This window comes from Balaenoptera ricei, chromosome 2 (assembly GCF_028023285.1).
Source record: "Balaenoptera ricei isolate mBalRic1 chromosome 2, mBalRic1.hap2, whole genome shotgun sequence".
Taxonomy (NCBI): Eukaryota; Metazoa; Chordata; class Mammalia; order Artiodactyla; family Balaenopteridae; genus Balaenoptera; species Balaenoptera ricei.
The window spans coordinates 142,004,875-142,031,429 of record NC_082640.1 but is presented as its reverse complement, the minus strand read 5'-3'; the positions used below and the strand labels follow the sequence as shown (position 1 = coordinate 142,031,429).

The following is a 26,555-nucleotide window of genomic DNA, read 5'->3' as shown; positions in this document are numbered from 1 at the left end:
AATTCACTGCTGCGGAACAGACTAAAGAAAAAAGAATGAAAAGAAATGAAGACAGCCTAAGAGACCTCTGGGACAACATTAAACGCAACAACATTCGCATTATAGGGGTCCCAGAAGGAGAAGAGAGAGAGAAAGGACCAGAGAAAATATTTGAAGAGATTATAGTCAAAAACTTCCCTAACATGGGAAAGGAAATAGCCACCCAAGTCCAGGAAGCACAGAGAGTCCCATACAGGATAAACCCAAGGAGAAACACGCCGAGACACATAGTAATCAAAGTGGCAAAAATTAAAGACAAAGAAAAATTATTGAAAGCAGCAAGGGAAAAACGACAAATAACATACAAGGGAACTCCCATAAGGTTAACAGCTGATTTCTCAGCAGAAACTCTGCAAGCCAGAAGGGAGTGGCATGATATACTTAAAGTGATGAAAGGGAAGAACCTACAACCAAGATTACTCTACCCGGCAAGGATCTCATTTAGATTTGATGGAGAAATCAAAAGCTTTAGAGACAAGCAAAAGCTAAGAGAATTCAGCACCACCAAACCAGCTCTACAACAAATGCTAAAGGAACTTCTCTAAGTGGGAAACACAAGAGAAGAAAAGGACCTACAAAAACAAACGCAAAACAATTAAGAAAATGGTCATAGGAACATACATATCGATAATTACCTTAAACGTGAATGGATTAAATGCCCCAACCAAAAGACATAGACTGGCTGAATGGATACAAAAACAAGACCCATATATATGCTGTCTACAAGAGACCCACTTTAGACCTAGGGACACATACAGACTGAAAGTGAGGGGATGGAAAAAGATATTCCATGCAAATGGAAATCAAAAGAAAGCTGGAGTAGCTATACTCATATCAGATAAAATAGACTTTAAAATAAAGAATGTTACAAGAGACAAGGAAGGACACTACATAATGATCAAGGGATCAATCTAAGAAGAAGATATAACAATTATAAATATATATGCACCCAACATAGGAGCACCTCAATACATAAGGCAACTGCTAACAGCTATAAAAGAGGAAATTGACAGTAACACAATAATAGTGGGGGACTTTAACACCTCACTTACACCAATGGACAGATCATCCAAAATGAAAATAAATAAGGAAACAGAAGCTTTAAATGACACAATAGACCAGATAGATTTAATTGATATATATAGGACATTCCATCCAAAAACAGCAGATTACACGTTCTTCTCAAGTGCGCACGGAACATTCTCCAGGATAGATCACATCTTGGGTCACAAATCAAGCCTCAGTAAATTTAAGAAAATTGAAATCATATCAAGCATCTTTTCTGACCACAACGCTATGAGATTAGAAATGAATTACAGGGAAAAAAACGTAAAAAAGACAAACACATGGAGGCTAAACAATACGTTACTAAATAACCAAGAGATCACTGAAGAAATCAAAGAGGAAATCAAAAAATACCTAGAGACAAATGACAATGAAAACACGACGACCCAAAACCTATGGGATGCAGCGAAAGCAGTTCTAAGAGGGAAGTTTATAGCTATACAAGCCTACCTAAAGAAACAAGAAAAATCTCAAGTAAACAATCTAACCTTACACCTAAAGAAACTAGAGAAAGAAGAACAAACAAAACCCAAAGTTAGCAGAAGGAAAGAAATCATAAAGATCAGAGCAGAAATAAATGAAATAGAAACAAAGAAAACAATAGCAAAGATCAATAAAACTAAAAGTTGGTTCTTTGAGAAGATAAACAAAATTGATAAGCCATTAGCCAGACTCATCAAGAAAAATAGGGAGAGGACTCAAATCAATAAAATCAGAAATGAAAAAGGAGAAGTTACAACAGACACCGCAGAAATACAAAGCATCCTAAGAGACTACTACAAGCAACTTTATGCCAATAAAATGGACAACCTGGAAGAAATGGACAAATTTTTAGAAAGGTATAACCTTCCAAGACTGAACCAGGAAGAAACAGAAAATATGAACAGACCAATCACAAGTAATGAAATTGAAACTGTGATTAAAAATCTTCCAACAAACAAAAGTCCAGGACCAGATGGCTTCACAGGTGAATTCTATCAAACATTTAGAGAAGAGCTAACACCTATCCTTCTCAAACTCTTCCAAAAAATTGCAGAGGAAGGAACACTCCCAAACTCGTTCTATGAGGCCACCATCACCCTGATACCAAAACCAGACAAAGACACTACAAAAAAAGAAAATTACAGACCAATATCACTGATGAATATAGATGCAAAAATCCTCAACAAAATACTATACTAATACAAAACAGAATCCAACAACACATTAAAAGGATCATACACCACGATCAAGTGGGATTTATCCCAGGGATGCAAGGATTCTTCAATATATGCAAATCAATCAATGTGATACACCATATTAACAAATTGAAGAATAAAAACCATATGATCATCTCAATAGATGCAGAAAAAGCTTTTGACAAAATTCAACACCCATTTATGATAAAAACTCTCCAGAAAGTGGGCATAGAGGGAAACTACCTCAACATAATAAAGGACATATATGACAAACCCACAGCAAACATCATTCTCAATGGTGAAAAACTGAAAGCATTTCCTCTAAGATCAGGAACGAGACAAGGATGTCCACTCTCACCACTATTATTCAACATAGTTCTGGAAGTCCTAGCCACGGCAATCAGAGAAGAAAAAGAAATAAAAGGAATACAAATTGGAAAAGAAGAAGTAAAACTGTCACTGTTTGCGGATGACATGATACTATACATAGAGAATCCTAAAACTGCCACCAGAAAACTGCTAGAGCTAATTAATGAATATGGTAAAGTTGCAGGATACAAAATGAATGCACAGAAATCTCTTGCATTCCTATACACTAATGATGAAAAATCTGAAAGAGAAATTATGGAAACACTCCCATTTACCATTGCAACAAAAAGAATAAAATACCTAGGAATAAACCTACCTAGGGAGACAAAAGACCTGTATGCAGAAAACTATAAGACACTGATGAAAGAAATTAAAGATGATACCAACAGATGGAGAGATATACCATGTTCTTGGATTGGAAGAATCAACATTGTGAAAATGAGTATACTACCCAAAGCAATCTACAGATTCAATGCAATCCCTATCAAATTACCAATGGCATTTTTTACGGAGCTAGAACAAATCATCTTAAAATCTGTATGGAGACACAAAAGACCCCGAATAGCCAAAGCAGTCTTGAGGGAAAAAAACGGAGCTGGAGGAATCAGACTCCCTGACTTCAGACTATACTACAAAGCTACAGTAATCAAGACAATATGGTACTGGCACAAAAACAGAAACATAGATCAATGGAACAAGATAGAAAGCCCAGAGATTAACCCACGCACCTATGGTCAACTAATCTATGACAAAGGAGGCAAAGATATACAATGGAGAAAAGACAGTCTCTTCAATAAGTGGTGCTGGGAAAACTGGACAGCTACATGTAAAAGAATGAAATTAGAATACTCCCTAACACCATACACAAAAATAAACTCAAAATGGATTAGAGACCTAAATATAAGACTGGACACTATCAAACTCTTAGAGGAAAACATAGGAAGAACACTCTTTGACATAAATCACAGCAAGATCTTTTTTGATCCACCTCCTAGAGTAATGGAAATAAAAACAAAAATAAACAAATGGGACCTAATGAAACTTCAAAGCTTTTGCACAGCAAAGGAAACCATAAACAAGACGAAAAGACAACCCTCAGAATGGGAGAAAATATTTGCAAACGAATCAGCGGACAAAGGATTAATCTCCAAAATATATAAACAGCTCATTCAGCTCAATATTAAAGAAACAAACACCCCAATCCAAAAATGGGCAGAAGACCTAAATAGACATTTCTCCAAAGAAGACATACAGACGGCCACGAAGCACATGAAAAGATGCTCAACATCACTAATTATTAGAGAAATGCAAATCAAAACTACAATGAGGTATCACCTCACTCCTGTTAGAATGGGCATCATCAGAAAATCTACAAACAACAAATGCTGGAGAGGGTGTGGAGAAAAGGGAACCCTCTTGCACTGTTGGTGGGAATGTAAATTGATACAGCCACTATGGAGAACAATATGGAGGTTCCTTAGAAAACTAAAAATAGAATTACCATATGACCCAGCAATCCCACTACTGGGCATATACCCAGAGAAAACCGTAATTCAAAAAGACACATGCACCCGAATGTTCATTGCAGCAGTATTTACAATAGCCAGGTCATGGAAGCAACCTAAATGCCCATCAACAGACGAATGGATAAAGAAGAGGTGGTACATATATACAATGGAATATTACTCAGCCATAAAAAGGAACGAAATTGAGTCATTTGTTGAGACGTGGATGGATCTAGAGACTGTCATACAGAGTGAAGTAAGTCAGAAAGAGAAAAACAAATATCGTATATTAATGCATGTATGTGGAACCTAGAAAAATGGTACAGATGAGCCGGTCTGCAGGGCAGAAGTTGAGACACAGATGTAGAGAATGGACATATGGACACCAAGGGGGGAAAACTGCGGTGGGTTGGGGAAAAAAAAAAAAAAAAAGAATGACATGCATTGCAAAACTACGATGAGGTACCGTCTCACACCAGTCAGAACAGCCATCATTAAAAAGTCTACAAATAACAAATGCTAGAGAGGGTGTGGAGAAAAGGGAATCCTCTTACACTGCTGATGGGAATGTAAGTTGCTGCAAGCATCATGGAAAACAGTATGGAGGTTCCTCAGAAAACTAAAAACAGAATTACCATATGATGTAGCAATCCCACTTCTGGGCATATATCCAGACAAACCTGTAATTCAAAAAGATACATGCAAAAAAAAAAAAGATACATGCACCCTTATGTTCACAGCAGCACTATTCACAATAGCTGAGACATGGAAACAACCTAAATGTCCATCAACAGATGAATGGATAAAGAAGATGTACATATATATGACGAATACTACTCAGCCATAAAAAAGAACGAAATAATGCCATTTGCAGCAACATGGATGGACCTAGAGATTATGATACTAAGTGACGTAAGTCAGAAAGAGAAAGACAAATACCATATGATATCACTTATATGTGGAATCTAAAATACGACACAAATGAACCTATCTATGAAACAGAAACAGAATCACGGACATAGAGAACAGACTGGTGATTGCCAAGGGGGAGGGGGTTGGGGGAGGGATGGAGTGGGAGGTTGCGGTTAGCAGATGTAAGCTTTTATACATAGAATGGATAAACCTACTGTGTAGCACAGAGAACTATATTCAATATCCTATGATAAACCATAATGGAAAAAAATATTTTTAAAAATGTATATATATGTATAACTGAATCACCTTGCTGTACAGCAGTAATTAATACAACATTGTAAATCAACTATACTTCAATTAAAAAAAGAGGGACTTCCATGGTGGCATAGTGGTTAAGAATCCGCCTGCCAATGCAGGGGACACGGGTTCAATCCCTGGTCTGGGAAGATCCCACATGCCATGGAGCAACTAAGCCACAAGCCACAACTACTGAGCCCACGTGCTGCAACTACTGAAGCCCTCACGCTTAGAGCCCATGCTCCGCAACAAGAGAAGCCACCACAATGAGAAGCCTGTGCACCACAACAAAGAGTAGCCCCCGCTTGCCGCAGCGAGAGAAAGCCCACGCGTAGCAACGAAGACCCAACGCAGCCAAAAATAAATAAATAAAACAAACAAATTTTTTAAAAAAGAATGATATGCATTAGTATTTGAAAAATTAAAATACTTCAGTAAGCATGCTACAAGTCTGCACACTTAAAATTTTTTTCACGTACTTCAGTAATGCTACTGTTAGCATCTAGTGTGTTGGACATAGCAGAGAGGTCTTCTACTTACTGGGTATCTTTTCATTTGCTTCTAACATTTACAGGGCGGTCTCTATTTGAGACTTTTTCTGCATGAAAGACAGACTGATGGATTTCCTCACACATTCTAGCTCACAAGTGTCCTGTATTTGTTTGCTCATGATGTAACAGTTCTTCTTTTTCAGTGTTTCCAGGCTTGTGGAACTGTGCTGCAGGAAGGACAGCTTTGTGCTGGTGGATTTTTTTTATTGGCAGTCCTGCTCAAGAGCCAGATGTGGCATTATAGCAGGTCTAAGTACGTGTCCATAGAGGTTAGCGATCAGGAAACCACCACAGTTCTGCACATCTTAATCAGGCATGTTTTCTCAACAAGTTAGTTTTCTCTGTCCTATCTTGAAATTTGTTATTCTTAAGTGCAAAATGTCAGAACGAACCCCTTATCCATCATGAGGGGGAAAAGAGGTCCTTAGTTCCCTTTAAGTCATAGGGTAATCATACAATATATATAGGTAAGGAATAAGAAAAAGAAATTTTGCACTTTTTCAATGTAAATCAAGATTTACTTAAGGTTGGACTTCCCTGGTGGCACAGTGGTTAAGAATCCGCCTGCCAATGCAGGGGACACAGGTTCAAGCCCCAGTCTGGGAAGATCCCGTATGCCGCAGAGCAACTAAGCTCGTGTGCCACAACTACTGAGCCTGCGCTCTAGAGCCTGTGAGCCACAACTACTGAGCCCGCGTGCCACAACTCTGAAGCCTGCGCGCCTAGAGCCTATGCTCCGCAGCAAGAGAAGCCACAGCAATGAGAAGCCCGCGCTGCTCAACGAAGAGTAGCCCCCGCTCACTGCAACTAGAGAAAGCCCCCTCACAACAATGAAGACCCAACGCAGCCAAAAATAAAAAACAAATTAATTAATTAATTAATTTTAAAAAAAGATTTACTTAAGGTTGATAATCCCTATAGACTATGTACACTGATGACAACTGATTCTAGAAGTTAGAGGCTGGAAGATGACTAGACAAGAAGGTCACAGGGGCCAAGGGAGAGGATGTCAAGAAGGAAGGCCTGGCCAACTCTGCTAAACACTGCAGAGAGAGCACTGACTCAGGCTGGAAATGCGTCCCTGGATTTTAGGACTTGGGGGGATCAGAGGTGGGGGCCGAAGCGGTAATTAGTGACCTTGGAGAAGGCCATCTCAGTACAGGGATACAGGCAAAAATCAGACTGCAATCATCTGAGGCATAAAAGGGAACGAGCTAAGAGGAGAAGACAAACGTAAACCACTTTTAAGAAGCCTGGCTGGGAAGGGAGGAAGAGAAAGAGGACAGTGGCTAGAAAAAGATGACAAGTTGAAGAAGTTTGGGGTTGTTTGTTTAGAAGGTACCAGAAATGTGAGCAAGTGTGAAAAATGATAGGGTCTTAGACCAGAAATTGTTGTTGAGCTACGGAACTGTGTGGAGAACTGCCTACTCTATATCTCTACTTAACTGTCACAGAAGCATTTCAAAGTCCACAATTTCAAAACTGAATTCATTACCTTTCTTCCAAAACCTGTTGTTCCTCCTGCACTCCTTACCTTGGCAATAGGATCTGTCTATGGAGGACCCATGCAAAGAACTTGAATTTTCCTTGATTCTTCTCTCTTACCTGTCCCACCCTATGTTTTATACATAACAAACTACTTATTGTTTCTCTAATGTATTATTCTGTTTATATCTCATTGCTGTGCTCGTGCTTCTCTCTCTACCTAGAATTTCTCCCAATCCCAAAAGATAAACACCGACTTATCTCAAAACTCTACTCACCAAAAAAAAAGCGGGGGGGTGGGCAGAGGGGAGAAAAATAAGACAGAGAGAGACACACACACAGCACGTTCCTCTTTATGAAGCTTTTCCTGTATATGCTTCCCCAAACTTAACCCTTTTCCTTCTTTCTTTTACTCCAGTGGTTCCTAGATAATCTTGCAGACAATTTATTTCCCGAAGTACAGAAATAACCACCATTTATTATTACCATTTAATATCAAAATACCATAATTTCAGATGAAAAGATGGCTGTTCTTCAGAAGGGTAGCAACCTTACATTAGCTATACTTATACTACACTGCCTTACTTTTCTCACTGCACTGAAGAACCATGAAAATGGCACAGTGTCCTAACAGACTTCTTATTAACACCTGTGATACTTTATTTTTTCTCATACAAATGCCTCTATTTACTAGTTGATAAGCTCCTTAGGAGCAAGGTTTCTGAATTATTAGTCTTTCTATCTCTGGTATGTAGCATAGCTCCTGGAACAGAATAGGGGCTCAGTAAATGTTTGTTAAGTCTGAGAAAGAGAGAGCAGTAGAGAAAGAAAATTAAAGGGCTAAGAAAGGGGCATAGAAAGAGAAAAATCTTTGGAAAATAGCCACCAACTTGTAATTGAAGCTGAAGATGGATTGGTGATCTCTAAGCCAAAAGGATTCTTGACTTGTCTCATTTGCTTTTTGAAAACTCTTGTGTTGAACTGGGTCTCTTCCGAATTTCTCAGAATTACTGGAACATCCCAACCAAACCTAAGAAAGGTAAAAATAAAATAAGATATAATTTTAATAAATATTGAAACTTTATGTGTAAAGAATGTTGTGTTTTATTAGTTATTCCTTTTAACATAAGTATCAGAAAAATAGATTCAGTTACTCAAAATTTTACATTATATTGCAGAATTAATCCAAAATTAAGAGATATTAGAGGTCCCATAGAATTGCAATATATTGTTTGGCTGGCTGAATCAACATACTCTTGAAAACAGAGAGTTCTACTGTTAATTATTGTTGATTACAAAGGAGTGCCATGATTATAGATAAAATGTACCTAATAAATACAGTAGCAAAAAGACAGAATTACTGAATTTTTTAAATGAAATGAAAAGCAAATACATATTTAATGTGCAGACTATTTGATATTATTTATGGGACAAGAGAACTTTTAAACACCAAATATAGCCCTTCATTAATATAACATATTCTCTACTTTTAAATTTCATGTAAAAATGTGATAATGAACAGACTTAGAGGGAAAATGGAAGGGATAAACTCAATTCCTTATAAAAGTAGAAAGCAGCTGAGTTTACTCAGTTTAAACAAAACAACTTAAAATGAAAACACATTAGTTAAACCAGGGGACTTTAGGTTAAGATAGCACAGTTAGATTCATACTTTAATGCACTCTCTTCTCTCCACACACTTAGCAGTGATAGACGAAAAAAAAATAAAAAGAGAAATCAGAAGGACCGCACTGAAATGAGTAAACAAACAGCAGGTGTGTTTAAACAAAGCAATAGTACTGCTCAGCAATGAGAAGGAGTAAATTATTACCACAACCACATGGCTAAATCTCAAAAACAACATACTGTGCAAAAGAAGCCTTACATAAAAGATTACATGCTCTATGACTCCACAATAGGAAATTCTAGAGCAAGCAAAACTAATTTATGGTAGAAATAAAATACAGAACAATGGTTCTTCTAGGGGTGCAGGAGTATGGACTGACTGGGAAAGGGCACAAAGAAACTTTCTCTGGTGATGGTAATGTTCTTACCTTGACTGAGGTTTGAGTTGTACAGATGATGTGTTGGTAACACTTAAGATTTGTACATTTCACTGTATATAAATCTTACTTCAAAAGAAAAAAAAATAACTACAAAGAAAAACAAATATTCAACTCTAGCTAAAACTATGCAATGCTTTAGTACTTATGGATGAAGAGTATAACTTACTTTGAAGTAATCAAGAAATTAACATGGATTGATGGGTAGATAGAGGAATGGATGGATGGACAGATATGTAATAAAGACATTATAGTGAAATGTTGATTGTAGAACTTAAGTGATGGGCATATGTGTGTTCACTACGTAATTCTTTTAAGTTTTCTGTATGTTTGAAAATTTTAATAATAAATTGTAATAAAAAAGAGACAGCTGGGTTAAAAGACAAATCTTTATGGATCTGAAAAGGAAAAGAAATACAAAGTAATGAGTGAGGTTGATGCCATGGTTTGATGGGTTCTGAGTCTGGCAGCAGGCAGTGGCAACTAAGCCTTCACACGGTAAGAGGCCTTACAGGTTGTCCACTCAAGACAAGGGCCAGAGCCAGGTTCACAACTTGAATCCAGGGGCTGGGTTAGGCTTATATCAATATGGGACAGAACTTTCATTATAAGACCTACTCACTGATGAGGGGGTCTAGAAATCTGGTTAAACAGCAAGGATGAGGACAAAGGAGGGGGGCAGGGGACTTCCACTAAAATTTAGGTTGCAAACTAAAATTTCAAAACACATGAATAAATCTAATGCCAAGAGAAAGCCAATAAAATTAACAAATGAAATAAAATTTCACTCTAAATGATTTTAGTTTTATAGAACAGTTGGATAAGGCTGTTCTGTTCCTGCTTTAAAAAGCTGAAAAGCAAGCCTCTAACAGATCAAAGCATTCCAGGTAAGTTAACTGAATCCCAAAACAAAGTTCAGGAATATTTGTATGAATACAAAAACGTCCAGCACCCAATAAGGTAAAATTCACAATGTTTAGCATCCAATAAAAAATTAACAGGCATGCAAAGAAGCAGGAAAATATAACCCATAATGAGCAGAGAAATGGTACAGATACTAGAATTAGTAGATAAGGATACCAAAATAATTTTTATAACTATATTCTATATGTCAAGAAAATAAGTAAAGATCAAGCATATAATATAGAGACATGGATGATATAAGAAAGACCCCAATCCATTTCTGAAGATGAAAAATACAATGTTTTGGGTGAAAAATACACTGGATGGGATTAGCAGCAGGTTAGATATTACAGAACAAAAGATTAGTAAATTTGAAGACATAGCAGCAGAAAGTATCCAATATGAAACACAAAGGAAAAAAAGACTGAACAAAAAAACAAAACATCAGTGAGCTGAGGGACAAGTTCAAGCAGTCTAACATACATGTGACTGAAGTCTGCAGCGGAGGGGAAGAGACAATACAAGAAAATTACAATACCACTCAGGAACATAAATGTAAAAATTCTTAACAAAATTTTGGCAAATTAAATCCAACAGTATATAAAAATATGTTGAGACCCAGCGAAGTTTATCTCGGGAATGCAAGGCTGGCTTAGCATTACATTAAAAATGTAATGTAATTCACCATATTAACAAACTAAAAAAGAAAAACCATACAATCTTCTCAATACATGCAGAAAAAGTGCTTGCTAAAATCCAATGTCTAGTCCTGATAAAAACTGTTGGCAAACTAGGAATGTAAAAGAAGAACTTACTCAACCTGATAAAGGGAGGCAATAAAAAAAAATAAAAAGTATAGCTAACATCATACTTAATTAAAAACTGCTTTCTTCCTAAAGTCAGAAACAAGATACTAAACAGCCATGTATCCTTGAGCAATCACTCAACCTCTATGTAACTGTTTCCTCACCTGTAAATGTCTATAACAGGGCTTGGCACTATGTAAGTGCCTACAATGATAACGTTGATGATGGAGTGGACTTAGGGGTTGGCAGAGAGAAAACACAAATCCAGTAACTTCTCCTCTTTGATTCTCAGAATCAATTACCCCACAGCTTTTGTCTTCACTGCTCACCATTGCCCCACGCCCTTTAGAGGTCAAGTCAGGCATACGGAGTGGTAGGACACAAGATATAACCTTCCTGTTACAGCCATAACACCTTCCCTTTCTTTCCTTCGTCCCTTGGAGTGAAAAAAAGCAAAGAAAAAAACACCACTCTATGCATACTCCTCATTATATTCCCTGGCCCTTTCCTCATTATTTAATTCTCCCTACCTCACCCCACTCTTTTCTTTCTTTACCCATACTGCCTTACTCTTTATACCCACAGTACCAGCAGTAAAAGCTAGAAGTTAGATCTCATGGTGTTCATTTCTACTGTAGGTTCAAGTACTGTATTTCAGGTACATTATAATGTACCTAAAAATTTCAATTAAAGAATCCTTTAAGGCAGGGGTCCCCAACCCCTGGTACCGGTCAGAGGCCTGTTAGGAACTGGGCCACACAGCAGGAGGTGAGCCGCGGGTGAGCGAAAGAAGCTTCATCTGCCGCTCCCCATCGCTCGCATTACCGCCTGAGCCATCACCCCACGCCTCCCCGTCCGTGGAAAAATTGTCTTCCACAAAACCCGTCCCTGGTGCCAAAAAGGTTGGGGACTGCTGCTTTAAGGTATAGAAGCCAGAAACCACAAAAGGCAAGGCTTTGGGGAAATATCTGGAAGCAGCCCATTGTGAGCATAAAATTCCTTGGTAAAATGCTTTTTATACTTCATAATGTATTTGGTTTTAATATAAAAATATTATTTCTCCAAATCCTTACATAAAATCAATATTGTAGGAGGATATACCATATCTGCTCTGTGGCTTTGGATACACCTCAGAGTGAAACAAATAATTGGCCCAGCATTACATCAACAGCTGGCAAAGCACATCTGTTATTAAAAGAAATTCCTCTCTCTCGATTTTTAATTTCTCTGCCTCATGCTTAATCTTGGGTCTACATTTTCTAATATCCTAAGGTCCTCGATTTAACATCTTTTAAAATTGTGGTTATGAATCTTGCTCAATCTTTGGCCTTTTTGTATTATATAACCTTTTTACTGTGAAGGATAACATACATATAAAAAAGTACACAAAGTACTTTTCTGAATAACAAAATAATTGTTATTCAGGTTAAGAACCAAAATAATACCCTCAGAAAGTCTCCTTGTGTCACCTCCCATGTACTACCCCTTCCTTCTCTATCTTGATGTCAATTACTATAATTTAGTTTACCTGCTTTTGAACTTTCATATAAGTGGAAGCATGCGGTGTATACTTTTATTTCCTATTTTATCACATTATGTTGAAGATTCATTCTTGTATCTATACTTAAAGCATTTTTGTGGCTGTATAGTATTCTATTGTACAAACATGCCATAATCTGCTTACTCATTATATTCTTAATGGACATTTAAGTTGTCCTCACATCTTGGCCATTATGAATAATGTTTATATGAACACTTTCATAAGAGGCTTTCAACGCACATACATGTACATGCATTTCTGTTAGGAATGGAATTTCTTGGCCATAAGGTCTGTGCTTCTTCAACTTTGGTGGATAATCTTAACAACTGCTCTATGTGGTAGTATCAATTTACACTCCACCAGCAATGAATGAGGGTTCCCCTTGCTCCATATCCTTGTCAAAACATTATTAGCCATCCTGGTAGGTGTGTGGTGGCACTGCATTATGGTTCTAATTTCTATTTTCCCGAATACTAATGAGGTTGAGCACTTTTTATGTTTATTGTTACTTGGATATCCTCTTTTGTGAAAGCCCTTTGAAATCCCTTCCCTGTTTTTCTACTGGTCTGTCTTTATTTTTCTTATTTACAGAAAATTCTTTATCTGTTCTGAATACAAGCCCTTTATTGGATACATGTTCAGCTCTTCTACACCTTGCCTTTTCACGTACATAATAGTATGGTTTTTTGTTTGTTTGTTTGTTTGTTTACATAAATGGAGAATGCTTTTTTTGTGTGTGATTTATTTTTGGCTGTGTTGGGTCTTCGTTGCGGTGCGTGGGCTTCTCATTGCGGTGGCTTCTCTTTATTTCGGAGCACGGGCTCTAGGCACACGGGCTTCAGTAGTTGTGGCATGAGGGCTCAGTAGTTGTGGCTCGCAGGCTCTACAGCACAGGCTCAGTAGTTGTGGCGCATGGGCTGAGTTACTCCGAGGCATGTGGGATCTTCCCAGACCAGGGCTCGAACCCATGTCCCCTGCACTGGCAGGCAGATTCTTAACCACTGCGCCACCAGGGAAGTCCCATAATGGTATCTTTTGATGAACAGGGTTCTTAATTTTAACACAAAAGTTATTAACCTTTTCCTTTAAGGTTAATGTTTTTGCTCTTTGGCTTTTCATTACTGCCTTATGTGAATTATGGCCTAACACTGCTACACTTCTGAATTACCATCTCAGACATTTTTGTATTCTTGTCCTCTTAGAGTAGTCAGCCAAGCATGGCTAGTGCAGCCAGCACTCAGTCAGGGCTCTGGGTCCTTATTTGACTTTGCCAGCCTTGTTCCCTTGATATCCTCATGCTTTGAAGGGAAAACAGGGTGTAAGGGGGATAGAGTTCACTGTGTAGCAGAGTGACATCATAGCCTGACCACACCTCTTGTCCTAAACATCATGCTTAATGTCGTCTAAGATCATGTCAGCTGACATACTGATGACTCACGTTGAGCTTTCAGCCTAGAATAACCCTAAACCTTTTCACATACCTGACCCATCGTGAACTTGCTCTTTTGCACAAAATCCTTTTTTGCACAAAAAAAACTTTCACAGTTTAAATGTATTTGATGTGGACCAATATTTCTATCTTTAATGTATTACTCAAAAGCCAATATGCAGAAATGATTTGGAATAAGGTTAAATGCTAGAGACTGTCTAAAGAGCAATCCATAATTGGTGCTGCCAAATGGTTCTATAAAATGTTAGTAAATAGACTCTGTGATGTGCTTCTGGCCACCATCCTACATCTGGCCTTTTTCACATTTTTAGTCAAAAGCATGAATAAAGACACTGATGCCCTGTGTATCAGATCATGGCTGATATGACATTAGAAGAAACAGTAAAATAGAAAATTGAGCAATTTTCTTTTCAATCAAATTCCATTTTTATCTTTTTCTACTCAAAGTCATTTTGGCAACTGTTAGCAATAGAATACCAACTAAATAAACGTTTCTTAACATTATTACTTTCTCTTTTATATAAACTCAGCCTCCCACCCCTTTCTTTTCCATTAAGAGAATTTTTCATCCTCTTTACTGTTAAAATTTCATACTTAATCCTCCTGGAATTTTCTATAATTCTGTTTTTTTCCCATTTCTGAAGTGTTTGTTGCACTTGTTCATACTGCTTAAACTTCCAGCACAGCAGTAACCTGGGGACTTCCAATTCTGTCCACACTTTTTCATATTGTCTGTACACTGTCTTACCCTGCACAGACTTCCTAAGCTTCCACCCAGCAGCTGAATCAGAAGAACTGACCTCCTTTCCTTGTTGGAGTCTCACCGAGTCCCTCCTGAAAAAAATTTACTTTGAGGCTAAAGTGTCAAGCTCAGCAGTAAACAACTTTTATCACCCCTTCAGCCTTGAGTTCTAAAGCCAATTAGAAAACACACAGGCAGCTGTTAATCTGGGCGGGGGCGGGGATGGGGGGGAAGCTTCTCTCCTGTGCAATCTCCCCAAGTTGGCCTCACTTGGCTAGTTGGATACTGAGACTGGATCAGGATATAAAAAACATTCTTGGGGGAATCCTTGGTAGAGAAGGAGGGTTGTTTCTGCGCAAACTGATGTGCTAACAGACTTCGAGTAAATTACTCAATCTCTAAAATTCTGTGCCTTTAATTGTAAAAAGAAGGGTTAGAATAAGTTATCTCAAGGCCCTATTAAGGTTTGAAATGCCATTTCTAAGAGCTTTGTGTTTTCTTCTAGATTGTTCCAAGAAATTTCTTGCCAATAGAAGGGTCATATATTTTGTACCCTAAGCAAATACAAAATAACGTTATATTCTTTCCCGAAGAAGGAATCTGTACCTCATCACACACACACAACCTACTGCATTCGACAAGTAAGATGAGAAATAGTCAAGGTCAGTGTATCAGGAAGGGTTGGCAGGAGACAGCTATTTCGACACAAAGATTTTAATATAAAGAACTATTAAAGTACTGGAGGACTGAAAAGGCAAGAAGGGGACACTGAGGTACCCTAGCAAGAAGCAGTTATCCCTCCGAAGGCTAAGGAAACAAAAGGGAGAGTGGGGATTATAACAGTTTAGAAGCTGGGAGAAGGAATCCCCCAGAGCTGGACCCAGACTTTTCCAGTAGGAGTGCTGGCCAGCTGGTGCTCATATTTCTGAAGGAGTGCAATAAGGCTGTTTCTAGGTATGAGGAAAAACTGTAAACTAAAATAAACTGCTGCTACTCAGGCCAACTGTCACTGCCAGGGTGATGCCAGTGCTGCAGGAATGTAGACCAGCAAAAGGAAGCAAACAGTTAACAGGAAGTCCAACCTTATTAAATATAGAGCACCTCTGAGTCCAAGTTTCAGTCAATCAAGTATGAGTTAACACTTTAGAGTCAGAAGTTTTTTGAGAATACACCCAGATAAATAAATGTAATCCGCTCTATTGTTACATTCTATCCCCCTTGGCCTAACCTACTCACACTCCATTCTCACACATACTACCCAAATTCGCAATGATATAAATTAGCAAACTTTTGTAATTCTTTTAGAGGCTAGGCTATTTCCGACTAGGTCAGAGTTTTGTCCCTGTCCTGAGGAACATGAAGAGATCTGGGCCTCGTGGCAAAAGGTAATAGAGGTAGGTCTTGAGTATAAACACCCTTTGCAAAGCAACTGCCCTGGGGGAGGTCATTACAGGATCTTCAAGCAAGAGAAGGCTAGTTTTCTGAGACACGGAAAGCGGGCTGCTTCCACCAAGAAGGAAAGCTCAGAATGACTGGGGTTTCAGGATTCTCAGCTCTGTCCATTTAGATCTTGCCATTCCTAGTTTCAGGGGCTACTCTTTTCTAGTCAGTGTCCTAAATGAGACATTGACAAGGCTATGTAATTCTAAAACCAGCACACATAAAACTGTGTTCAATTTTTAGCTTTGTGGCTATATGAAGTAAAGTGCTATAAAACCATAAAAACTCTTGATTCTCTAAGACTTGATCTGAGAGTTGAAAGACATGAGCTTGTCATTTCCTCTCTGTAAGGGTTAAGGCGCTTGGTCCCCCAAGGCACGCACTTCAGAAATCGTTTAACCACAATCACACAAAGGTAGTAAATTGATCGATTATGAGGCCAACACAGGCCATGGATTACTAGAATCTTATTTCCCATTGGCAAGTAGCTGAAGAAATGACCAAACGCAAATCCCATCTTTGAAGGTCCCCCCCACCAACCCAAGATCCCATTCTGAGTAACGATTTCTTATATATCAGTCCAGTCAAGAGACCAAAACCACACCAGTATTTTAACAGATAATTTAATGTAAAAATATTGCTAACCAGATGTTGAAGAACTGCAAAGGCAAAAAGGGGACACTGAGCATCAAAGAAGTAGTAACAGTGGGAAGCAACTATCACATCTAGGACAAGGAACAGAGCAAAGAGGATTGCTACAGCTTAGAAATTTGGAGGAAAGACCCCCATGCACGTGGGACTCAGATCTGAGGAAGGGACACTGAAATCTTTGAGGGGGTACAATGAGGCTGGTTCTAAGAGAGTGGAAAACTATAAACTGCGACCAACTGTTCATGCCAGGGTGAGGCACCATCACTATGGTGAGGCAGAGGAGGACAAGAATCAAACAGGAAGCAGCTAGTCCTTTTGCCCTCCTCTAGCCTTCCACTCCCCTTCCCCTATAGGCAAAGCCTCATTGAGGCAGCAAGCCAGTAAAGAAGAAACGTGGTTTAGAGGTTCTGCCCCAGATTCACAAAGCAGAGTATACAAGGGTGGTATGAAGCCTAGAGATGATAGCTTAATAATCTGCAGTCCAGAGGAAGCAGAGAGTAGCTGCAGAGTCAGGTTCCCTGATTATTTGAAACTATTAAAGGATGTATATGGCATTTTGGTCTCCTTTCTGCACAGTGCCTGGTAAATAGCAAGAGCTTAATAAATGTGAGCTATTAGAGCTCACAGAAACCATCCCATAGTTAAATAGAGATACCATACTTCCAGCTGCATGATTCTCTGCTATTGCCACTGGGATTCCAACACCAGGTACTCCTGTTCTTTCACCATTCCCACACAGTGCAAGTGGACAGGGGAAAAGTGGAAAGAAACGCACAGCAGTACCGAGGTAAGAACCATGACAGAGAAAACAGATGACCAACTGAAATTATATTTGGGGAGGTTAAAAAAAATGACAAGCATAGTGAAAAAGCATAGTGGATGAATGGGTTTACCTTCTGCCTAGAGAACTATTAGATAGTTGATTTGATGAGATCTAGATGGTTTTCATTGTTTCTACTCAATGAATCTGCAGCCATGGCTTAGGGCAGCAAATAAACACTAGTAAAAAGGTTATCTAGATGGGCAAAGCTAGCCCAGATGGAGAGAATGGGTGGGTTAGGCTCAATATAACTGGTTAGGCCCAAATTAGGATGGAAGTGAGTGGCGCTTACATGGTCTTGTGTCCTCAGCAGTGCTTAGTTCAGACTTTTGAAAGTTCTACAATTACCTGGGTTTCCACCCTTGTAAAAGTCATACTTAAATGGAGTGTTTAGATAATCATTAAGTTTTCAAACCAAGCCAAATTTGGCAGAGCCAGGATTTGAGCCTAAGTCTGTCTGACCCCAAAGTCTGTCTCTTAACCACCACAAACATGAGGTTCCTAACTACCCTTCACCCACAGATGCCACCATCATTATCAATATGGTCTTCACTCATTTTCCTCTTACCAGTACTAAAGACGGACATCTGAGATACCTAATTAGTTGAATTAGGCCAACTGAAAATTAATTTTAAAATAATTAGGCCTATTGAAAATTAAAATTTAAGGATATAATGTAATTATCAACTAGTTACTTATTTTCCTTAATGGAAGAAAATTAACACTCTTGAAGACAATAACACTAACATTATAGTCAATAAAAATCCTGTGTTGGGGCTTCCCTGGTGGCGCAGTGGTTGAGAATCTGCCTGCCAATGCAGGGGACACGGGTTCGAGCCCTGGTCTGGGAAGATCCCACATGCCGCGGAGCAACTAGGCCCGTGCGCCACAACTACTGAGCCTGTGCGTCTGGAGCCTGTGCTCCGCAACAAGAGAGGCCGCGATAGTGAGAGGCCCGCGCGCTGCGATGAAGAGTGGCCCCCGCTTGCCACAACTAGAGAAAGCCCTCGCACAGAAACGAAGACTCAACACAGCCAAAAATAAATAAATAAATTAATTAAATAAAAAAAAAAAAAAAATCCTGTGTTAAGACAGCTTTTCTCACTTAGGCAACATCTTCCTAACTCCAATTACAAACTTTCTTGAAATGAACAATAGCAAGAAAGTCTGATGGGTCAAGAATAACAAATTGTGTAAAACTGGTCTTATTCTTCCCCCACCAACCAACAAGGAATTTATGATCTACTGCTGATAGGGTGGAAAGCAGTGTGAAAACATTACAACTTTACTTAGTTCCTAAAGATGGCATATTTTCAGAAATTGACCAGGGCTGTGTCCTTTCTTTAACCTAATCACATATATGTGCTCAAAGGGTATTTTTAAACTCATTTTACACGCCTGCTCTATTCGCTAGCATGTCTTCTCTGACCCTCTGCTCATGTATTCTCTGAAATCCTTTCTATTCTCTACTATACACCTTTAACTCCATTTATTTTTCAAAATACTCATTCTTCAAAATCCAGCTCATGTCTCTCTCCTCAATGGATGGGGCCTGTAAGACGGTTTCAAATAGCTGTATTTTTAAGGCTTCCCTAAACATGATACAATGGCATCTCCTCAAGAGAGAAATTTTAGAATTTCTGAGCTAGAATTGCTCAGGGATGAGCTAACAGTCTACTCTCCTTGTCTCCAATAGGTAAAGTGCCCTTACCCCTTAGTGTAACTTATCTCTAAGGTCTCTTCCAGCTCTAAAATTATGTCTTTATGGTTCTATCGATCTAAATATTCCTTCAAAAGGTGTGAAATGTGTGTAGAAACCATTAAATTCTCAAACGGTAACAGAGTTCAGTCAGTTATAACTTACACTGAAAGATCTGAGGCCAAGTGCTCAGTTCAGGTCAGAACAACAACGATCAACTCGGTTTACTGTCCACGTCTGTGGACTGTACCGCGGATGACGGGTTCACTCCGGGCACACAGTAGGCCCCAATTCCGGACAGAAGCCTGTTGTACAACCTCTCTATCCTAACACCAAGACCTGGCCCTTACTGGTTGTTTTATCGTCTAGAAACCAAGCTGGGTGAAATACCTCAATCCGGCACCACCTCCAGATGCGCGCAGCGACGGGGAGCGGACGATGATGCGGAGCAGTGATGCAGGTGCGGTGTCCACCTTGTTTTCCTCCCGGAGCCAGTCGGAGTCCTCGGCACCGGCTCTCCGACAGTCCCAGGTGCCCCAATCCAGCAGCCACCCAGCTCCTCTGCCCCCTGTTGCCCGCCGCGACCCCACTCCCTGGCTGTCCGCCCCGTCGTCCCTTGCCCCTGGCCCTGGGGCACTTACCATCCCAACACCAGGCCAGTGGTCACGATGAAGCAGGTAAAGACCACCGCGATGTAGAAAAGCGGCGAGTACTCGTAGAGCGTTACTAGAAACACCGCAGCCATCAGGGTCTCCTAAGCTGAGCCGGGCTCCAGCCGCCGAGCCCAGTCTAGCCCAGCCGGGCCCTCTCGGCCAGGGTAAAATCCACTACGGTGCCCCGGAGCGGACAAACTTTGTAGATCCGCACTAGCCTGGAGCTCCGGCAGACTAGATAAGGGTAGCCTCGCGGGCTGCGGGAGCCTGCGTGCCAATCACGAGGCGGCCTGCAGGGCTCGCCCCGCCCCTCCCGCTCCTGTCCAGAGTTATTGGCTTCGCAGAGGGGCAGGGCCCCGACTCGCACCGCCCCCGGCTCACGGGCTTGGTGTCCAACGAGCGTCTTATTTCGTGGTTTGTCCCAGCGGTCCGCGCTTGTCTGCGGCAGAGTCTGAATAGATGTTGGTGCCAACCCCGCCCAAAACTCAGGTAGTGTTTTCTGATGCCAGAGAGAGGAGGCACAGTCCGAAATCCACGTCACAGAGTCAAAATCCTGAGATCCTGCCTGTTAGATCTGAGGTGGTTGTGGGAGGAAGAGGGCGGCCGGCATCTTAAGTTCTACAAAGTAAAATAACCCCACACCTACTCTTGTTTTATCTACAAAACTTACAAATAGGCACTGTACGAAACACCAAAAAGAGTCTCACAAGCAGTTTATAGGAGCCTTGTCAGCCTTTTCAAGTTGGATTTAATGCTAGAGGAAAATTAGCATTGGGTGTCAAGATTCTCAGAAATAAATCAACTGTCCCCCCATATCCCTTTCTCTTTTTCCTCCCCTATACCCCTCAAATTAGAATTAGATATTTGAATGTTTTTTGTATTAATTTTCACTTTAATAATAATTTTAAATATGTATTATGTGTATGTGTATATATGTGCATATATATACATATACATATATACAGTTGACCCTTGAACAACGCAGGTTTGAACTGCACAAGGTCCACTTATAGGTGGATATTTTTCAGTAGTAAATACTATAATACTACACGGTCTGTGGTTGGTTGAATCCGTGGTTGAGGTATCGCAGATACCAACTAAAGTTATACCCGTCTCTGTCAACACTTCCACTGAGATCTCATGGGTGTGCGTTTGGTCCCAAGGCCACACCTAGCTGCCACGGAGTCAGGGAAACGCAGCATCCCCGCTACAGATCAGGGATTTGTTACCACGGAAGAAAGGGACAAAGGACCTAGAGATAGATAACTAGTAGTCCCTCCACACTCCTAAATCACCAGTAAAATTACTGCTGGAGGAAGATGAGCTAAATTTGTCCTGTGGCTTCACCTATCCTTTGGTGAATGACAATGTATTGGGTATTCTCTGGAGTAGTGCTGTGTGAGAAGCTTGGTTCAACAACATAATTTTTTAAATTAATTAATTTGTTTATTTTTGGCTGCATTGGGTCTTCGTTGCTGCGCACGGGCTTTCTCTAGTTGCGGCGAGTGGGGGCTACTCTTCGTTGCGGTGCGCGGGCTTCTCATTGCGGAGGCTTCTCTTGTCCAACGTAATTTTTAATGGCTACATATAGGATTTGTGAACGTATATAGTTTATTTAATCGGCCCTCAATTGTTGGACATTTTTTTTATTATTACAAACAACACTGCAGTGACATCTTAAAGCTAAATCATTTCCTTGGGATAAATTTCTAGAGGTGGAACTTTTGGTTCAAAAGGTATGTATGTCTTAAGCCTTTGAAGAAACACCGTTCTCCAGAAATGTTGTACCATTTTATGTTCCCTCTCTTTTATCCTCGGTTTTGTCATCATTTTATATTGTCACTTGACAAAATCTTGGCTAATGTGAAAGGCAATTTTTAAAAAAAAATAAATTTATTTATTTATTTATTTTTGGCTGTGTTGGGTCTTTGTTTCTGTGTGAGGGCTTTCTCCAGTTGCGGCGAGCGGGGGCCACTCTTCATCGCGGTTCACGGGCCTCTCACTGTCGCGGCCTCTTTTGTTGCGGAGCACAGGCTCCAGACGCGCAAGCTCAGTAGTTGTGGCTCACGGGCTTAGTTGCTCCGCGGCATGTGGGATCTTCCCAGACCAGGGCTCGAACCCGTGTCGCCTGCATTGGCAGGCGGATTCTTAACCACTGCGCCACCAGGGAAGCCCAGAAAGGCAATTTTATTTCAATAAACAGTAAAGAATTTTCATAATGAAAACAAAAATGTAAGGAGTTCCAAGTAAAAGTGGTATATTAAACATATGCCTATAAGTTTGCTCTCTCCCAAACTCCACTAAAACTACATCAAAGGGATTTTAAAAATAAATCAACAAAAACAAGAAGAACAGGAAATAAAATAACAGCAGCAACATATTGGAAGATGGAAAACAGATGAACAAGGATATTTCACTAGCCAGGCTATTAAAGCCAAATCCCAAACCAGCAGTGGAGAAATAGACCCAACCCGACTCACACCAAAGAATTCTCAGAAAAAAGAACAGGAACTGACACAAATTTAACACAAGCCCTTATTTTCCACTTGGATAACTGCTACAACCATTGAAACTTGTAACTTTATTTCCAACATAGATTCTTTCTAGTACATTCTACACAGTTCTGGCAAACATTTTTTTTTAACACACATATATATTTTTAAACACATGTCTTATTTCACTTCACTGCCAAAAATTCTTGGTTGTCATGCTATATGTCCTTGAGAATGAAGTTCCAAGTTCCTTATTTAGCATACCCATCTCTCCATGACCCAGCTCCCACTTACCTCTTACTTATTCATTCAGAAAATGTTTATTGAGGGTGAGATATGTGCCAGACACTGTAGAAAGCAATAGGGATACAATAATAAGCAAAAAGTGACACATCTCTGTTCTCATGAAGTTTATCATCTAATGGAAAAGACAAACATTAACCAAAGAATCTTGAACAAAATATAAAGGCAAAATTATAAGTGCTATTAAAAATAGGTACATGGGGAAATGGGGAATATAAGGAAGATCAAGGAAGGCTTCCCTAAAGAACAGATGGTTGACCTGAGAGCTGATGGAGAGAGGTTTACCAGGCAAAGGGACAGGATGGGACAAAAAGCATTTAGGACAGAAGCTACAGCATGTGCAAAGGCCCTGTGGTGGGAAAATCATAGCATACCTGAGAAAATGAAAGGCCAGCATGGAGAGGGAGGAGGAACATGCTATGAGATGAAAATGGAGATGTAGGTAGGGCCCAGATCATACATGAGTCTTGCCATTTTAACTACTCAAACAACCTAAGAGCAATGAGAAGCCACTGATAAGACTGAAGAAGAGAGTTTTATGGACTGAATTGTGTCCCCCCCCGTCAAAATTCGTATGTTGAGGCCTTAACCCCGCAATGTCACTGTATTTGAAAATAGGGCCTTTAAGTAAATAATGAAGGTTAAGTGTAGTCATAAGGGTGGGATCCTAATCTAGTAGGACTGGTGTACTTATTTAAAAAAAAAAAAATAGACACGACACCAGAGATTGCTCTCTGTGTGCACGTGTGTACAGAGAAAAGGCCATATGAGGACACAGCAAGAAAGCAGCTGTCTAAAAACCACGGAAGAGAATTCTCTCCAGAAAGACTGCTGGCACCTTGATGTTGGGCTTCTGGCCACCAGAACTATGAGAAAATTTCTATTGTTTTAGCCACCCAGTCTGTGGTATTCTATTATGGCAGCCCAGGCAGACTAATATAGGGAGCGACATTCTATTTGCATTTTAAATCAATCACTTTAGCTATTGTGTAGAAAACTTGGAAGGAGGCTGGGATGGATATAAGTGAATATGGAGATACCGATTAATAGATTCTTTCAAAAGTCCAGAGAAGAAATATTGGTAACTCTGATTAGGAAAGTGATGAGGACTTGCAGCGAAGTGGATTATTAGTTAGAAGTGATTTAAACTGTGAGTGACTAAATAAATAAATAAATAAATAAATAAATAACAGTATCTTACTTGAGATAGAAGTTTATTTCTCTTTCAGGTGAAAGCCCAGAAGTAGGTAATGCAGGACTGATATAGTGCTTCACAGTGCAAGGGACCCAGGCTTCTATTTTGCTCTACTATATGTAGCCCCCATTCCTAAGGTCACCTCATGGTCCAAGATACCTGCTGCAGCTCCAGCCACCATGTCCAGATTCCTGCTAGCAAGAGGGAGGAAAAAGAGGAAGAATGAAACACCATTTCAATTTAAGGAAACTCTAAGGATATACGACACATTCTGTTGGCCAAAATTTAACTGGAAGGGAGGCTGGAAAATACAGTCTTTGTTCAGGGTGGCTGTGTGTCCAGCTAAAACTAGAAGGCTCTATTACTTACAGAAGGAGGAAACAGAGTTTGAAGGAGAGAACTCTTGTCACAGAAGAAGTATACAGGACCTAATGATGCATTGGACATAGGGCATGAGAGTAGCAGGAGTTGAAGTTTCTGGCTTCTTCTACCAGATGAGTGGATGTAGCTGTCATTCACTGAAATTAGACCCTAAATCTCCAATCTCTCACCACTCATCCCTGTTCCCCTTCCCTCATCCCTTCCAAATATAAATCTTAGACCTATTGAATTACCAGTCTTCTAAAATACATTAGAGATGCAGGTATGTGAGGCCTGAAGCACATACCATTTTGGGGGCCCATTCTAGGAGGGTGAATACAAAATCACAAATACAAAATTAACTGTAAGGCCTTGGAAGGGGCCTATGCAAGCAAGTGGCCCCCAAACTTAAACTTCATTCACTTTAGGGTGCTTTAAGCCTCACCTTTACTTTATGTATCACCAAGAACAAAATTGTAAGATGCCACGATTGCTAGGTGCATCCTGATTTCAGAGAAGTTAAAGTGTTGGGGGGAAATGAATTTTGAAATCAGTGAAAGAAACTATTTGCAGATTTCAGGAATTGGCCATTGTATTAGTCAGGGTTCTCCAGAGAGGGAGGGAGAGAGGGAGAGGGAGAGAGGGATTCCCACAGTCAGCTCAGCTGTCTATAAGCTGGAGGGCCAGTGAAGCTGGTGGAGTAATTCCTGTCCAAGTCTGAAGCCCTGAGAACCAGGGGAGTCAATGGTATAAATCCCAGTGCAAGGGCAGAAGACCGCTGTGCCAGCTCAAGCAGGCAATCAGGAAGAAAAAGGGGGCGGGATGGGGAGGCGATATCCTTCCTCTGCCTTTTGTTCTCTTCAGGCCCTCAACGGATTGGATGATGCCCACCCACATTGGGGAGGGATATCTACTTTGCCAAGTGCACTGATTCAGTGCTCTTCTCATCCAGAGACACCCTCACAGACACACCCAGAAGTAATGTTTAATCTGAGCAATTCGTGGAGAAGTCAACACATCAAATTAGTCATCACAGCTCTGTACATGTGCTCCTCCCTTTGCCTGAAAAGCCCTTCTTCTTTCCTCTTCCTTCTCCTGGCGAACTTTTAGCCATTCTTAAGACTCAGCTCTGAAGTTCCCTTCTCTGGGAAGCCTTCCTGGACACTTCCCAACTCTTGGGGAGATGCCTCTCCCATAGCACCCAATGTGGATCTATATGGGGTCCCCCTGACCCTGGTGAAAGCATCTGCTCACTAGTCCATCTGGCCTACAGGTCCCCAGCTCCCTGTGGGCAAGAATGACACCTAATTGATGTGTGTGACACCAGCACCTAGCTTATGTCTTGTAGCCACTCAACATCTGTTTACAGAAGAGGGAGAGGGATAGTGGGAGGGGGTTTTTCTCCAGAAGGTAAACTGGAAGCACAAAATACTTATATTAGGCTAAAAAAAGGGTAACTCTCACATAAAAGGAAAGAATGGCTCTTCTTTATTATCTATAACTGATGTAATTTTGCTCTAGAATAACCACCCCACTGAACAGTGGAAGGGTGAAAGGGAGAGGACAATGGGAGCTTTAACTTATCAGTTAAAGTTATCTTAGTCTCTTCAAGTTTAACTGCCCCTTTTGAGTAGCTGGTCTCTTTCAGGAAAATTCTTAGTCTCTCCTCCCTCTTCTCTTGCTTCTCCCTAAGATGGTATTCAATTGTACAGGGTATTCGTGGGATCTCACGGTAGGGTTGGGAAAACAAGGCCTCACTCTGCCCACCTTTGAGTCCTCAGTAAGGTGATGCAGGTTTCATCTGGCCTTTTGTGGCCACGGGCTAGCAACCACTCCTGAGATCCAGGGTTCTAGCCATTTATCTCTGGTTGTAAAGCCCTCAAGCACTAGCTTAGCTGGTTCACCAGACCGTTCACCATTTCCAGTGGTACTTCCTTAGGGAACTATGAATGTGCACCTCCTCCAACTTGTACCCTGCAGGCCACTGAGAACCTCAAGATACCACTAGGCCCCCTCTGCCATTGAACACTGTTG

At 40.3% G+C, this 26,555-nt stretch overlaps 1 protein-coding gene across 1 annotated transcript in view; it reads right to left on the bottom strand.

Moving 5' to 3' along the window:
- CGRRF1 (cell growth regulator with ring finger domain 1) overlaps positions 1 to 20,390 on the bottom strand; it is a 34,714-nt gene extending 14,324 nt beyond the window's left edge. Inside the window, exons 1-2 of the mRNA XM_059914266.1 lie at positions 20,160 to 20,390; positions 8,295 to 8,434 (exon numbers count right to left, since the gene is read on the bottom strand). Of these exons, the coding sequence (XP_059770249.1) occupies positions 8,295 to 8,434; positions 20,160 to 20,263 (244 nt within the window). The 5' untranslated portion in view covers positions 20,264 to 20,390. The remainder of the gene's footprint in view (positions 1 to 8,294; positions 8,435 to 20,159) is intronic.
- Positions 20,391 to 26,555: the final 6,165 nt, after the last annotated feature.